General features: G+C 38.0%; 2 protein-coding genes and 1 long non-coding RNA gene across 4 annotated transcripts; 2 read left to right on the plus strand and 1 right to left on the minus strand.

Annotated features, from left to right (window-relative positions):
• Positions 1-1904: 1904 nt before the first annotated feature.
• Positions 1905-4206, minus strand: LOC149926743 (uncharacterized). Its single transcript, XR_016473803.1, has 8 exons — positions 4023-4206; positions 3838-3963; positions 3664-3773; positions 3381-3524; positions 2627-3298; positions 2260-2561; positions 2030-2144; positions 1905-1938 (listed from the first exon to the last, which is right to left on the minus strand). It is a non-coding gene; the product is annotated as an uncharacterized LOC149926743 (long non-coding RNA).
• Positions 3145-6562, plus strand: LOC149926744 (uncharacterized). The gene is made up of 2 exons (XM_090157747.1): positions 3145-3880; positions 6556-6562. The coding sequence occupies exons 1-2, from the start codon at positions 3180-3182 to the stop codon at positions 6560-6562; spliced, it is 708 nt and encodes a 235-aa protein (XP_090013873.1). The 5' UTR covers positions 3145-3179.
• Positions 5631-15452, plus strand: LOC149926745 (uncharacterized). Of its 2 annotated transcripts, none has more exons than XM_090157566.1 (2): positions 5631-5773; positions 12626-15452. In XM_090157566.1, exon 2 carries the CDS (start codon positions 12767-12769, stop codon positions 14483-14485), a length of 1719 nt encoding a protein of 572 aa, XP_090013692.1. In that variant the 5' UTR covers positions 5631-5773; positions 12626-12766; the 3' UTR covers positions 14486-15452. The 2 variants fall into 2 exon arrangements, with proteins under 2 accessions (XP_090013692.1, XP_090013693.1); XM_090157567.1 differs by lacking the exon at positions 5631-5773 and adding an exon at positions 8091-8173.
• The last annotated feature ends 618 nt before the right edge of the window (positions 15453-16070 follow it).

A 16070-nucleotide genomic window follows, 5' to 3' on the forward strand; every position in this document is an offset into this window, starting at 1 on the left:
TCGTTTCAAAGATCTTATAAATTACTTTTGCTTATTTTAAATAGAAATCAAACTATTGATACCTTTCACACAAGAGCCTTTAGTCAAGAGATCGTAAAATGATCATAATTTAAATAGTTATGTCATTTTAAAAATGACTTGTCAAATTCAACCTAAAAAAATTGTAAAACTAGACGGCACCATTGAGTTGGGAATAAATAGAGGTACAACTAAATCTGGCTGGCGCGGGACCAATTTCGTTCAATATGGAGACTTTATCAACTATATCGTTCAACCGTGGCGGCATCTGTCTCTAATGGTGGCAACTATATTGCAATTGAATTTTTGCGCGAATCATATAACTTTACAAAATATAGATGGCGCTACCGCCTAATTATAAAGATGAATTTCGTACAGTCTTCTCAGAACAGGTCCCGCGTAACCATGACAACCGAAATCGTAATTGTAATTCTAGCAGTATTATTCCCAATTCAATGGACGACACAATCATAGAGATAGAAAAGAAATAGAGGGAAGATTACCGCGTTAAGGCACCCCTGTTTTTGACCGGGAAAATTCATCCCCCCCTCGAGCATGTACGAAAGCGGAGATGGGCAGAATTTGCAACGCCATCTATCCTTCCTTTGTTTCATCAAATGACAGTTGATTTTCAAAGAGGCATAATGTATTTCATTTCACCGCGCATCGATGGCGCCACGTAATCTGCCCATCTGATGGCTTCCTACATTGGCGAAAAGGGGGTCGTAACTCGCGGTAAACTTCGCCAGATACAATAGTGCCTCTATTTCTTTTCTATCTCTATGGACACAATCGGCGACGGTAAAAGTGAAATGTGATTGGCTCACGTGACTAATCCTAATATACAATCACATTTTGTACACTATTCTTGGCCACGGCCGTCTCGATATCTGCTTCACGCTCATAGCGGCCCAGGCAAAGATTTCCTCTCCTATGTATTTCCGCGAATACCTTTTTTTAACACTAGGAGCGCTGTCCTAGCCCCCCCTTAAATGTAAAAAATCAGCGGGATATTTAATAGTTTTCTATGGCGGTAAATTCAACTAGGTAATACTTTTAGCGTTGTTTTTCAAAAACTTCTGGAAAGTTTGGGATATAAAACTTACGATTTGATCTTTATCCAATAAGTTTTCATTTAAAACATTTATTTAATTAAAGTAATATGCTTATATTGAGTTTTATTAGTTAATTGCTAAGCCTAACCAAAGTTTATTTTGCTTTTCACAGGTTTCAAGTTTTTAAGTTTTCAAACCAGTATTAGCATTTATTTTATCAGAATTTTAAATAAATAACCACAATATTATTCATATTATTATTATTATTATTATAAATAGCTTTATTATTCTTTAAATTAAGTTCACATTTCTCAAACTTTAGTTTTAAAATATTGCCTTTTTTTAATATTCAAAAATGCCCACCACAAAAATTTGTTGTGTTCCATTCTGTGAATCTAAGAAGAATATCAATGTATCATTTCATCAGTTTCCAGTTAATGAAAATTTATGCAACTTATGGACTAAGAACATATCTAGAAAAGATTTTGGGGTCAATGAAGCTTACGCATCACGCAAAAGATTTGTTTGTAGTGTACATTTTAAGGAAAGTGATTACTATGAAGGTCTAAAGATCCGCAAATTAAAGAAAGGTGCCTTTCCAACTGTATTTCCTGATTATCCAAAATACATGCAACAAGACGAGGAAGTTTCCAGGAATGTTAGAGAAAGAAATCTAAAGGCTCCACCATCAAAGATCTTAAAGGGAGCATCAACTTCAACTCTACAAGATGCAAGACTTATTCCAAATATTTCTAGCTCAAATGAACTTTCACTATCTGAGCCCTTCGGAAATAATGAAGTTGAAACTGAAATAACAGTTCCAACATATGCCATTTTACGAAATCAGCCAACTGCTGAAAGTTATCTACAGATGAAAAGAACCATTAACACCTTTAGGAGCAAAGTCTGGCGCCAAAACCAAAAATTACAAGATCTGCAAGAAATAATTGACTCACTTCGGACCCAACTTGATGCATTTAATAACCCTCCAGTAAAGAAGGTTCAATAACTGATGGCTGATGCTGATGACGAAAATGACGAGGCTATTTTCTTGCTGAACATAGTTTGCAACTATAAAAAAAAGCGTCCTTCATGGAATGAAGCTGCATGCAGTGAGACAGTGTGCTCTGTGGAACTTTTCTTCTCCTAAAGGGTATAACTACCCCAGGAAAAATGGAATCCTTACCTTCCAAGAGAACACTGAAGAGATTTGTAGGTGGTATCAATGGAGAAACAGGTGTGACAACAGTCATCAAAGAACGACTCAGACTTGAAGCTAGCAGACTTGATCCTAAAGATAGATTCGTGTCAGTAATTATTGATGAAATGTCCATCAAGCCCCAAGCGATTTATGATAAAAAGTTAGACCGGATCTTTGGCTTGAAAGACACTACACGGAACATCACTGTTGTTGTTGCTAGCGCAAGTGATGAACCACAGCCTAAAAAACCAACAGTCCCAGTAATTGCAAATCAGTTGTTATGTTTCCTGATGAGTGGGATGTCAATGTCATTTAGTATACCAGCTGCTTATTATTTTTCAAAGCAACTTACAGGTGTAGAGCTCCACAAGTTAACCATTTTAGTTATCCAAGAAATAGAAGCTTGTGGTTTCTTTGTCATTAGATTAGTGACAGACAACCACAAAACAAATTGCGCCATGATGCGATTGCTTGGTAATGGTCCTCGCTCCACCCTTATACCAACAGTACCACACCCTGTGGACAAAAGCCGAGTCTTGAATCTTAGTTTTGATGCTAGCCACGTAATGAAGAATGTCAAAACTCGATTCCTAGAAACTGATAGTGAAGAAGGCTCTGAAGATGTTTCGGGTAAGTACGTTAAATGGACTTACAAGCTTCAAAAAGACGAAAACATCAAACCAGTTCGTTGCCTCACGAGAAAAGCTGTTTACCCAAGTAATATTGAAAAGATGAGTGTAAGGCGAGCAATAGATATATTTTCAACTAATGTCATAGCGGCTTTGGAATATCTAATGAACTATCAAGGAAGTCTTCCACAAGCGCACAAGTTTAAAACAGCAGGTGCAACTATCACTTATATGAAAGTTATTCAAAAGTGGTATGACATTCACAATGTAGCCACTATGAGTCTTGGATACAGGTCCAGAAATCAGAACAAGTGTCCATTCTTCTCTGTTAATGACGAGAGACTGGCTTGGCTAGAAAATGATTTTCCTCAATATCTAGAAAAAGTTCAAACCGACTGCGAGAAGAAAATATTGACAAAGGAAACATATGAATCTATTAGAATAACTTCATTGTCTACAATATCTTGTGTGTCATACCTCCTTAAATCTGGTTTCCAATTTGTCTTGACAAGAAATTTAACGAGCGATGCTATTGAAATGTTTTTCAGCATCCTCAGGCAAATGGCTGGAGTGAATGACATGCTTGATGCAAGAGCCACTATATTCAGTTTGGAATCCATCCTTAAGAGAGGCACTATATCATTAACAAAACCTAAAACATCTAACGTTCCCCAAGACAGCTTCACAAATCTATCAGCCATGATTGACACCAGACTCGATGAATTTTCAACTATTTTTAACAGCAATGAAGTTACGTTACCTTCTGAAGTTACTGACATACTAAATGCTTTGGATGAGTACCCAGATACACAGAGATGCACCTTACGGCTAGCAAGTATCGCATACTTGGCTGGTTATGTAGTACAAATCCTAGAAGAAAAACATTTTTGCAAATTGTGCCTTGAAAATGTATCGCAGGCTAATTCTGACTCACCATTACTTGGATTGATAAAATTATCCGACAGAGGAAACCTTAGGTATCCCCAGCAAAGCTTTATCATGTTAATGGCTATAGTAACAACATTCATAGAGAGAGCTGTACCCTATCTCCGGGATTCACCTGCAATTTTAAAAAACATTGAAATCCACTTGTGGCCAAAAATTGCTCTATGCCCTTACATCCAATGTGATTTGAATAATAATCACCCGAATGAAATTGCTGATTTAATTTGTAGAAAGGTCGTACCTCCAATTATCACAAATATTACCAAAACTCTGTCCGCAAAATTTGAGAAAGTGAAAGAACTTGTGCATAAGCCTCTTTCTCGAAAAGTACTCAAGTTGTAAATTGTAGTTTTCTAAATTTTTCCTAACTATTATTATATTTATCAGATTTAAATACCTTCCAAGTTTCAATCACTATTTTCGTTCATAGTGATCTTCCACGTGACAGTTAGTTAATTAATCCATGCCAGTATAAATTATCATTATATGTCAACTCTATTCCACCTAGTCAATACCTGTATAAATATATATATGTTAACCGATATTATAACTTGTAAATACCTGTATTTTATGCGTTAACCGCTAACTCATATTCCACCTAGTCAATATCTAAATAAATTATCATACTATGTTAACCCATATTCCACATAGTCAACACATGTACCTGTATAAATTATTACACGTTAACCCATATTTCAACTAGTCAATATCTAAATAAATTATCATACTATGTTAAACCATATTCCACATAGTCAACACATGTACCTGTATAAATTATTACACGTTAACCCATATTTCAACTAGTCAATATTTGAATAAATAATCATACTATGTTGAACAATATTCCAACTAGTCCTGTATAAATTATCATTATAATACATCATCCCATATTCCAATATTATGTATTATTAAACTTATTTTGGCTCTTAAAAAAACAAGTCATTACCTTAATAATAAACTTTTACGTATTCTTCAAGAGAAGTCGCATTTGTTTTCTTTTAAAATTCATTTATTTTACTACTTTAATTAAATTAAATTTTTAAACATTAATACAAAACAAAAGCCTCTGGAAGTTACTACATAGCAAAAATACAGCTGTAAGGAGAAGCACGTGTTTATGTTTACATTTATATACAGAAAACGTCGACGGCGACTTCTGGCTCCAGAATGACCAAATTTTAATAACGTTTTTCAAAACTTTACTTTGTGTTAAAAAATCTCAAGAGGTGTTTAACTTTTTTATTATTAATTCACTTAAATATTACTAAAAAAATATTTTACAAAAAATTACACATTACGCGATAATAATTGAAATTCCAAAGTTCCGTGCAGTTCCTCCCATTCGATAACATGGCTGCGAATTTTCTCAAGGGGGGGCTAGACTAGCGCCAGAAAACAATGTGAGAGGTTTTTGAACTAATTTCCCATACGCGATTTTCGTACGATCGCCTGGGCCGCTATGAGCGCGAAGAAGATCTCGAGACGGCCGTGTCTTGGCAAACGGATTTTCGAAACTTCCAACTCCTTAGGGGAATATATATGTATTTAGTACTCCTAGTTTTCAGTAAATCAAACTAAATGGCAACGAGTCGTTGCCGTAGTCACTCTTTGAATCGTGATTGGCTGATAATGACGAAACCTGAGAAAATGTAATTGGCCCATTTTGTATTTATACGAAATCATTCTATGTTATAAGATTTCTCTGCATTAGACCGGCGTCTTAAAATAGAATTTTCCCATCTAAAATAGGGGAAAATTTCAACCGTCGAGTGGAAACCCTGTTCCAGGAGTCCAGTGATCAGTGAATTCGCCGGCGGGTAAATTATCCGCGAAAATTTGTAATTTACTCCACAAAGAAAATGACTCGTAATTTCTGTAAGAAATGCCTCGAAGACTACAAAATATGCCATAATACATTAATAAAGGTAGGCGCAAGATTAATAGTCCCTTTTAGTTTTGTTCTATTATGAGGATGCGTATGACTATTATTATGTTTGAATATTTAAAGCTAAGCCTTGGTCAGGCAGCGGCCCATTGAGTAATTTGAGTTGGGAATAAATAGAGGTACAACTAAATCTGGCTGGCGCGGGACCAATTTCTTTCAATATGGGGTACGTTCAACAACCAAAATACGGTTTTTCGAAAAAGCGATTCCGATTTCAGCGATGTTTAAGCGCTGAGCAGCGTGACGTCAGAGGTTGTTGTACGTCATTTTAAACGAAATTATTTTATCGATTCCCATCGTGACGTAAGATGTTGTTGTACGATTTAAATTTTCTGTTTTCGATTTCATCGATTGCAATCGTGACGCCCTATAATTGTTGTACGGTTTTATTTTCGTGATTGATATTTCAGCGATAGATTTTAACATGGCGGAGGTTGAAAATCAAAAAAGAAAAATTGCAATTTTACTTTTAACTGAACTATGTAATAATGAAGAGATTGAAGAAGACTTAATTAGGACCCCTAACAGTCGAAAGTCGAAATTTATGAAAACCTCAACAACTGCTATAGCATTGCTGAAAGAAATCTCTCAGGATAAACCTAGGCTTACACCTAATAGAATAGCTAATTATGTTGAATTAGTTATCCCTCATTACACACCACACGACTTCAAAAGTCATTTTCGTATGTCACGAATGACTGCTGAGGTAAAATTATTTACGGTAATTTACATTTGTGGTACTAATTTAATTCTCATTAACAGACGTTAATCCAGCTATATGGGAATGTTTTATCTCAAAACAAAACTTCTATTACAATATCAGTTGAAAAGAGGGTATTTTGTGCGTTATGGCTATTGGGTACTCCAGAATCTTTCCGCAGTGTGGGGGATAGGTTTGACCTCTCAAAAGGTAACGCGCATTTGGTGTTTTTGGAATTTGTTGAAATTTTGAGCAGCAAACGAGACGAATATATTTTATGGCCATCAAACAACGTAAAGGCAAACACTGCTCAACATTGCCAAGAAAGATTTCAATTTCCTGGTGTTATAGGAGCGGTTGACGGCTGTCATATAGACATAAAAGAGCCCGTATCCGATAAAAATGCCTATTACAATAGGCATAAAAGAACATCTATACTACTACAAGGTACGTTGCCCATTTATGTTTTTTATTCAATAATTAACCATCTGCTTTTATTTTATCAGGAACATGTGATCACAGGCTTTTTTTTATTGACTGCTGTGTCGGTTGGCCAGGCTCTGTGCACGACGCAAGAGTGTGGAGAAATAGTATTATATATCAAGATATTGTTGATGGTAGCAAAGATATTCTGGAGGATTATCACATTTTAGGTGATTCTGCCTATCCTATCGACAAATTCATCATGACTCCCTACAAAAATAATGGACACTTAAGTGCAGCCAAGATTAAATATAACAAACTGCATAGTTCATCAAGACAAATGATTGAAAGGTCATTTGCTTTATTAAAAGGTCGTTGGAGACGACTCAAAGCTTTGGACATGTCCTTAATAATCAAAATTTCAGAAGTGATAATGACAGCTTGTGTACTGAACAATTTTATTTTGTTGCAAGATTTGGATGATGATGTAGATTATTATATTGAAGACGAAGTGGTTACTGCACCAGTAAACGAAGAAGCCAACAACCAGCATGCCCTACAAGAGGCAAAAGATAAAAGAGACCGTATTGCACATAGTTTAAGAAATGTGGCAGACTATGATGTTTAAAATCATTTTATTGAATTGTGATGTTTACTTCATTAAAAATTCTAACATTTTATCCATAGTTTCATTTTTTTTGTTAAAGTTTTCAAAATTTCGGTTTGAAATTTTTCGTTCTGGGCGGTAATTTTATCAGTTTGAACTTGAGCTTTAATTTCTAGCTCTTCAGTTTTTTTTGCCCACTCAACAAACCAATCTGGTGCTGTTGTGGTTTTAGTTACCTTTTTCCTCTTTGATTTTGGGGTACTTTTAAACTCGCAACTACCACTTTGTTTGCCAATGTCCGAAATTGAGGGTGAAAGTGTACTATATTCTTCTTGGAGTGATAATGATGAACTTCGGAGAGATAGACTAGGAGATAATTGTAAATTTCCAAGAGATGTAGCACGAGCAAGTAGCGTTCCACTACCAAGCGACGTTTCACTACCAAGCGACGTTCCACTACCGAGCGAAGTTCCAGCTTCATCAGATGACAAATCTAACATTCCAAAAATTAAAATTTACTATATGTTATTGTGATATTTCACAAAAAAAAAACTTACTTTTGTTTGCAGAAAACATCAAATTAAGAGGAGTTATGGAATGGTCTTCACTAAATATATCATCGAATTTGTCAAAAAATTCCCAAGTTTTTGGTGAGCGACCAGTTTTTGATGCTTTAATTTTATTATTTTTGTAACTACAAAACAAAAAAATTACAATTAGTGTGACATAATTATAAAAACTCAACAGTGTACCTTTGTTTTAGGTTCCTAAATTTAACGTCGCAATCATCTTGCGTTACAAAATAACCATAATTTTGCATTATGTTACTTATTTTTCCCCATACATCTTTCTTTTTCTTCGCAATATTAAATTCTTCTTTATGAGACTTGTACAAGTCAATTAAAAGCAGAATGTTTTTGGAATTCCACTTAAACTCTGTATTAAAAACAAAATGTGAATAGAAAACAACCTACGTATTAATTTATTGACAACAAATGATGGCCCACCACAACATTAATAAATACTGAGATGGCAATTAAAAAAACTACTGTTTACCAACGGAAGAATTTATTGAGGTAGACATATCAATTTTATTTAAATCAGTCTCCACCAAAATTGATTCCTTGTTAAGTACAAGCTGCTGATCATCATTCATCATTTTTGCTTTGTCTAAACAAGCACATCGAAATTCTTCGTCTAATTAATAATAAACTTAAGATTAAAAGAAACATCAAGCACTGGCAAAATTCTTTATTTAAATATAAATAAAGAATTTATTTATATTCAATTCAGAATTCACATACCATTTAAAATTCTTTGGTAATCTTCTAACGTAACTTGAATAGTGTAATTATCACCATTATTACTGTCCTCCAATGTAACATTTACATACTCCATCGGCAAAAGTACACCTTGAGGTCCCACGTGCTCAAAAAAGAATGCACTTTTTCCGATTGGCATCGGATCCATCGGCTCGGCGAGCAGATGGATCCGATGGCAATCCGATTGGAAGCGTGACGTCAAAACCGGAAATTGAAAAACCCCGTACAACAACTTTTTTAAAATCCGATGGTCAGCGCTGAGGCTTTTTTTGGGTTGTTGAACGCACCCATGGAGACTTTATCAACTATATCGTTCAATCGTGGCGGCATCTGTCTCTAGTGGTGGCAAATATATTGCAATTGAATTTTTGCGCGAGTCATATAACATTACAAAATATAGATGGCGCTACCGCCTAATTATAAAGATGAATTTCGTACAGTCTTCTCAGAACAGGTCCCGCGTAACCATGACAACCGAAATCGTAATTGTAATTCTAGCAGTATTATTCCCAATTCAATGCAGCGGCCTAACCCACTGAGGACTGTGAGGAGTGAGGAACCATTTTCATTATTTACAATTTACATAAGCTATGAAATACAAGTAACTTATTTTGATACCCTTCGGCGACACAGCGGAATAACTTATTTTAATATTTGCGTGCAGAATATTTTCGCCGAAATTGGTTTTCCAAAAGTTGCATAATTACCAAAAGTGTGACAATCCCTGTACTCTCATATGCTGAAGGTTTAATGAATGCTCGACTCGAGATCTACCACATAAAAGACTATTTATTGTCGCCTTTCTGGATTTTTTTTAGTCTATGGTATTATATCGTAGGTAGATGGCGATAGCATCTCCACAGAATGATGAAATATATTAAACAAGACGGCCAAGGCCGTAATATTAGTTCCACATGGATGAATTAATTAATTATTCTCTAAGCCTTGGCGTCAAAAGGTTTAAGCAAAACGTCAGACGTAAGCTTCTTTATCTGTATTCTTAAGGTCTTTTCACACGAGCCAACTTTTCAAATCAAAATGCTGAGTCAGCAAAAATGGATCAGTGATCCATTTTTTTCTGGCGTACTTTTTTGGTGGATCAACTCATCGAACTTTTATTCACACGAACCAACTAGTTTACTCAACTCAAGTTGACTCATCTAGTTGGATCAAAAAGTTGGCTCGTGTGAAAAGGCCTTAAGTTTGAGCTCCGTATCTCAAATCCAGTCCAAACTACGAAAAAAATTCGTGTAGGATAAGCCTTGGCGCGTGTTAATATGGTTAAGCATAGTGCCAAACGTAACCGCCTTTATATTCGAAGTTTAAGCCCCATATTTCAAATCCAATAGGAACTACGAAGATTATTCATTTTTCTCTAAGCGTTGGCATTTGTCAAAAGGGTTAAGCATAGCTTCAGACGTAAGCTTCTTTATTTGTTTTCTAATTTTGGGTTCAGTATCTCAAATCCAATAGAAACTAATCTATTATTAACGCTTTACCCGGGAGATTTTGGGAACTTTCGTACTCTGCGTAAATCAACGCTCAAAATCGGAAAAGGGGGCTGTTGACAGAGCTGAAACGTGCACACAATGAAGAGGTATAGCAGTAATATAGATTAAAAATGAAACGGAATTTAAAAGTCAATCGGATCCAAAATGATAGGACTAGCTAAAAATGCTAAGCCTTCGTTAATTTAAAATTAAGTATGGTAAAATATCCGCATTACCCATCCTAATAACTACATCAGCTTTCAAATCGCACGCGAATAGCGTTAAAATTAGGCCAAAACAAGTTAAGACTTGGTTAAATTTAAATTAAGTTTGGTAAAATATCCGCAATGCCCATCCTAATAACTACATCAAGTTTCAAAGTTATACCTCAAATCGCACGCGAATAGCGTTAAAATTAGGCCAAAACAAGTTAAGCCTTGGTTAAATTTAAATTAAGTTTGGTAAAATATCCGCAATGCCCATCCTAATAACTACATCAAGTTTCAAAGTTATACCTCAAATCACACGCGAATAGCGTTGGCCATACACGGCTCCGTTAAGTAAGTGCCACACTTATTTGTTACTTCTGGCCATACACGGCTTCGATAAGTAAGTGTCACACTTATTTGTTACTTCTGGCCATGCAAGGCTTCGATAAGTGAGTGTCACACTTATTTGTTACTTCTGGCCATACGCGGCTTCGATAAGTAAGTGTCACACTTATTTGGTACTTCTGGCCATACGCGGCTTCGATACGTAAATGACGCACTCTAAGTGTCACACTTATTTATTTCTTCTGGCCATACGCGGCTTCGATAAGTAAGTTACGCACTCTGCGTAAGGCAAAAACGAACGTCAGCGGTGGTTTATGCGGCGCCCAAGGGCCCCTAATTTTTCTAGGGCACCGAAACCTGGCAAACCATCAGAGCTAAAGTAAATACGTAATTTAAAAAAGAAATTAAATTTTTAAGTCACTCAGTTGGGTAATAATCAGCGTGCGTAAATCAACGCCCACAATCGGAAAAGGGGGGCTTTTGCGCCCTCTGTTTCCACGACAGAGCTGAGACGTGCGCACATTGTAGAGGTATAGCGGTTATATAGATTAAAAATTAAACGGAATATAAAAGTCAATCGTATCCAAAACTGTAAGACTGCGTATTTTTTTTAAGTGTCTAAGGGGGGTCGGATAGAAGGGGCTGGCAAATCGCCGCTAACTAAATTTAACCCGTGAAACTTGGGCTGCGTTCAACAACTATCAACGGAGAAAAACCGTTGAGTTATCGTTGAGTTCTTTTAATCAACGCTACGTCACTAATCTAAAGTTGTTGTACGATTTATATAGTTCGCTGACTTAACGAACAAAATATCGTCTGCTAACCCCTCCTTTAACTCTGTCGAATGACGTCACGACACCGATGAGCAACGGAAAAACCATCTCGCCCAGTCGATGTTTCCGCTGAGTCTCCGATGATCAACGTGACGTCAAAACCGGAAGTCAAAAAACCCGTTCAACAAAAAACCGCTGACCGTTGAGCTCAGCGCTGAGCTATTTTAGAGTTGTTGAACGCAGCCTTGGTTGTGCAGATAGTGGCAACCATATTAAGCATTCTTAGAAAAAACGGCGGGGTTATGTCACCCCGTTCAAAAGATATGGAAGGTGTTTAAAAGGTGGACGACGACGACTACGACACTTCACAACATTCTAACGAAAACAATAGTCCTACTCTATATATACATATAGATGTGGAACTAAAAATACACTAACTAGATGTGGAACTAAAAATTAAATGATATATCCAAACGTTTAGTTTTGGAAAAGAATTCGGTGAAATGACGTTGGTAAATATTTTAATGGGTGCTATTTCATTGCTCAAATTGAGATAATGATTAAATTTACGTTGAAAGGTAAATTAGAAATACTTAAAATTTAAAACTATTATTGTTTGATATTAATAGAAAATCCGTATAAACGGTTAAAAGGCTTAAAAAATCTTATTTAAAAAATTTCCTAACCAAGGCCCAGTTTAAATATCCTTCCTATTATTTACCCAATCCTTCGTACCGTGATAATTCAACCAAAAATTACACCCATTAAACCATTCTAAAATGCATTTAAAATTATCAAAATGTAACAACTGGTGCCTTTCTCAATTTGAAATTGAACGAGAAAGGTGAATTATTTAAATATGTTTCCTTCATTTAGCCTATTTTGTTTCCATTATTTGCCCTCAAATGTCCCCGGTTCCTCTGGTGTCAGTCAACAATGTTCAATTTCATTCATCTCTTTCAGAAGAGATGACCGCCGAATCCATTTCGTTGTTGGTAATCTTGGAATCTTGTTTTGCTACAAATCCTGCCAGTCGTAACAGCGAGACAGATTCCTCACTCTAAAAGAGACAACGCGCAGAACTCTAAACGTCAAACTGGCAAAATGAGCAGCCGAGAAGAGAAGAAACACCAGTGCACTGAGTGCGACTATGCCACGAACCGAAAGGAATATTTTAATGTTCATAAAAGAAAACATACCGGCGAGAAACCTTTTCAATGTGACCAGTGTAATTACGCGTCTGCACGAATAGACGTATTGAATGGCCACAAAAGAACACACACAGGCGAGAAACCCTTTCAATGTGACCAATGTAATTACGCGTCTGCACGAAAAACCAGCTTGGCTATCCACAAAAGAACTCATACGCGCGAAAAACCCTTTCAATGTGACCAATGTAATTTCGCGTCTGCACAAAAAACCTCTTTGACTGCCCACAAAAGAACTCATACGGGCGAGAAACCTTTTCAATGTGACCAGTGTAATTACGCATCTACACATAAAACCTCTTTGACTGCCCACAAAAGCACTCACACGGGCGAGAAACCTTTTCAATGTGACCAGTGTAATTACGCATCTGCACAAAAAACCTCTTTGACTGCCCACAAAAGAACTCATACGGGCGAGAAACCTTTTCAATGTGACCAGTGTAATTACGCATCTGCACAAAAAACCTCTTTGACTGCCCACAAAAGAACTCACACGGGCGAGAAACCTTTTCAATGTGACCAGTGTAATTACGCGTCTGCCCGAATAGACATATTGAAAATCCACAAAAGAACACACACGGGCGAGAAACCCTTTCCATGTGACCAATGTAATTTCGCATCTGCAGTAAAAACCTATTTGAAAGCCCACAAAAGAAAACACACGGGCGAAAAACCCTTTCAATGTGACCAATGTAATTTCGCATCTGCACATAAAACCTCTTTGATTGTCCACAAAAGAAAACACATGGGCGAAAAACCCCTTCAATGTGACCAATGTAATTTCGCGTGTGCACAAAAAAGCAATTTGGCTATCCACAAAAGAACTCACACGGGTGAAAAGCCCTTTCAATGCGACCAATGTAATTACGTATGTGCACAAAAAACCAATTTGGCTATCCACAAAAGAACACACACGGGCGAGAAACCCTTTCCATGTGACCAGTGTAATTTCGCGTCTGCACGAAAAGACAGTTTGGCTCGCCACGAAAGAACACACACAAGAGACAAACCATCTAGATGTCCAACGCGTGGATACCAGGCCAGATACGATAAAGCGCATCACGTTCAGAAGGCAAGATTACACAAGTTCCCAATTTGCGACCAAAACCTCGCCACGAAACGAACCCTCCGAGCTCACCTTAGAATTCATGGTCTTCCCGCAAACCGAAGTGGCGTTTCGATCAGTCACGATCTTGATCCACGACCCCGAACTTCGTCCCGACTACGTCTGATTGAGAGCCTTTGTCGTCGATGGGGAATTATTCCTTGCTCGGTGCAGCTACGACGCCTGGCAAATGAAACAATTCAACCTTTCACCGAAAAAGCCGACTCCGCCCACGTCGTACAACCTGAAATTCCCGACCCTGAGGCGGACCCAACCGCGACCCTACCCGTTAAGAGGGAAGTGGTCCCTGGCCCTGAAATTCTCTCAGTCTATATCAGCGCCATCAAAGAAGAGCCCCTTTATGACTTCCTGGAGATTGTGGGTGTTCCGTCAGTCGTTAAATTAGAAGAGTTGGGATATCGGCCAATTGGGGATAACAACCAGAGTGTCTCAATGAACGCGGACACTCTTGGCAAGGTCGAATGCGGTTCGGAAGAAGAAAACTTTTGAATTTTAGAACCAAACTTACGGAACATGTGGTTTTTCGATTTTAATATCATCTTTTTATTTGTTCCCCACGAATCAAGACGTATCCCAAGACGTGTTGGTTTTCGCCCTGAAAATTCACTCGCCTTCGACAACCAACAACCTAGCAAGCCGGGATTCGGCGATCTTCTGGCGTTTCCGTCTCTGGCATTTTCGTTCGCACACGGTTTCCACAACAGCGCTTGCCTCTCGCTTCCATTTGGGTGGAGGAGGGTAAGATATGGCGGCTCTCCCACCGAGCGTTCCTTTCTATTGTTGGCGACTCTTCGGAGCCCAGCCATTCTGTGGAATTTGGGAACTATCACCTCCCCAGAGCCCCCAGGTGCATGGGTTTTCGTAAGTGCATCTCTAAACGTGGTGAAATGGCGTCTGTTTGTTTTTTATCCCCTGTATCTACAAATCGCCCCTGAATAATACGCAATAAACTAAAATCAGTAAATAACATTGTAAACGTAACTCTATAAAACTAGAGAATCTGCTGTTTTAATTAGAATAAGGAACACCCCTTTTTTATATAAAATGAACTCTACCCCACAAGTAAACATCTTTATTGCCCGAGCGTGAGAAAGTCTGTTAGGAACGAAAGTCCGAGAACGTCTCGTTTGAGAGAACAAAGACCCGAAGTGAATCGGACGCCGTCAAAAACGGTAATTAATTAATTAATTAATGAAACAATAATTTGTATTTCCACTCCAGTTGAGTTTCTGTAATTCAGTAAATCTATTAAAACATTTGTTAGCAAGATAGTTTAAGCTCTCCCATGAGAAAATATATATTACGTCGAGCAAAGGGCGTAACACAATTTAAATCGACGCCTCCCAAGATTTTGGAGCGTCTTCCCGCGAGGTACGCCCTTTTATCCGACGGGGAACTCTACGCTGTTCTCAATGGCCCCGGGTTTGTACATGTTTCTAATTTAATAAATAAAAACTCGACCCCACGGGCCGTGGACGCATGCCCTCGACAAGGTTATATCTCTCTGTCAGGGGGGGGGGGGAGGGGTGAAAACGCGGACGACATTGCCACTTGGATTTGTGGCCCTGCCTTGCGGTGCCTCTACGGTTCCATGCAGTTAGCACTCAGCCAAATTTCGGATTATGGCGTCACGTGGGGCCTCAACTCCCAACCGCTGGTCTTCTCTCGTGATCAACACATTCCGGCCGCAAACCCTCGGACATACTCCTCTGACTCGGGTGTCGATTTATCGTTACCTAGGGCTATCTTTGATGTGAAACTCTTATGGAATCCCCACATTGAATCAACTCATCTGATCCAGGCTGGACTATACAAGCCGTCTGTATGCTTAGGCGACTGGCACTTTGGTCGGTAAGAATGCCGCGCTACGAGTTATTCTAGTGGTCATACTGATGGAAGCGGAGGCGGCCATTCCTCCACTCTGCATTCGCCGAGGTCACTTCGATCTTCTCCACCTCGCCCCTTGTGGTGCGGCTGACGCTCCGGTGTTCTACCCTTTGCTGCTTCGCGATGAATTCCCGCCCTTGGAGATCCTAGAGCACCGTTTTGGAGAGGGCTGGCGCCTGGCTCAAAA

Source organism: Leiobunum rupestre, chromosome 9 (assembly GCF_980474605.1).
Source record: "Leiobunum rupestre chromosome 9, qqLeiRupe1.1.hap1, whole genome shotgun sequence".
In the NCBI taxonomy this organism is placed as follows: domain Eukaryota; kingdom Metazoa; phylum Arthropoda; class Arachnida; order Opiliones; family Sclerosomatidae; genus Leiobunum; species Leiobunum rupestre.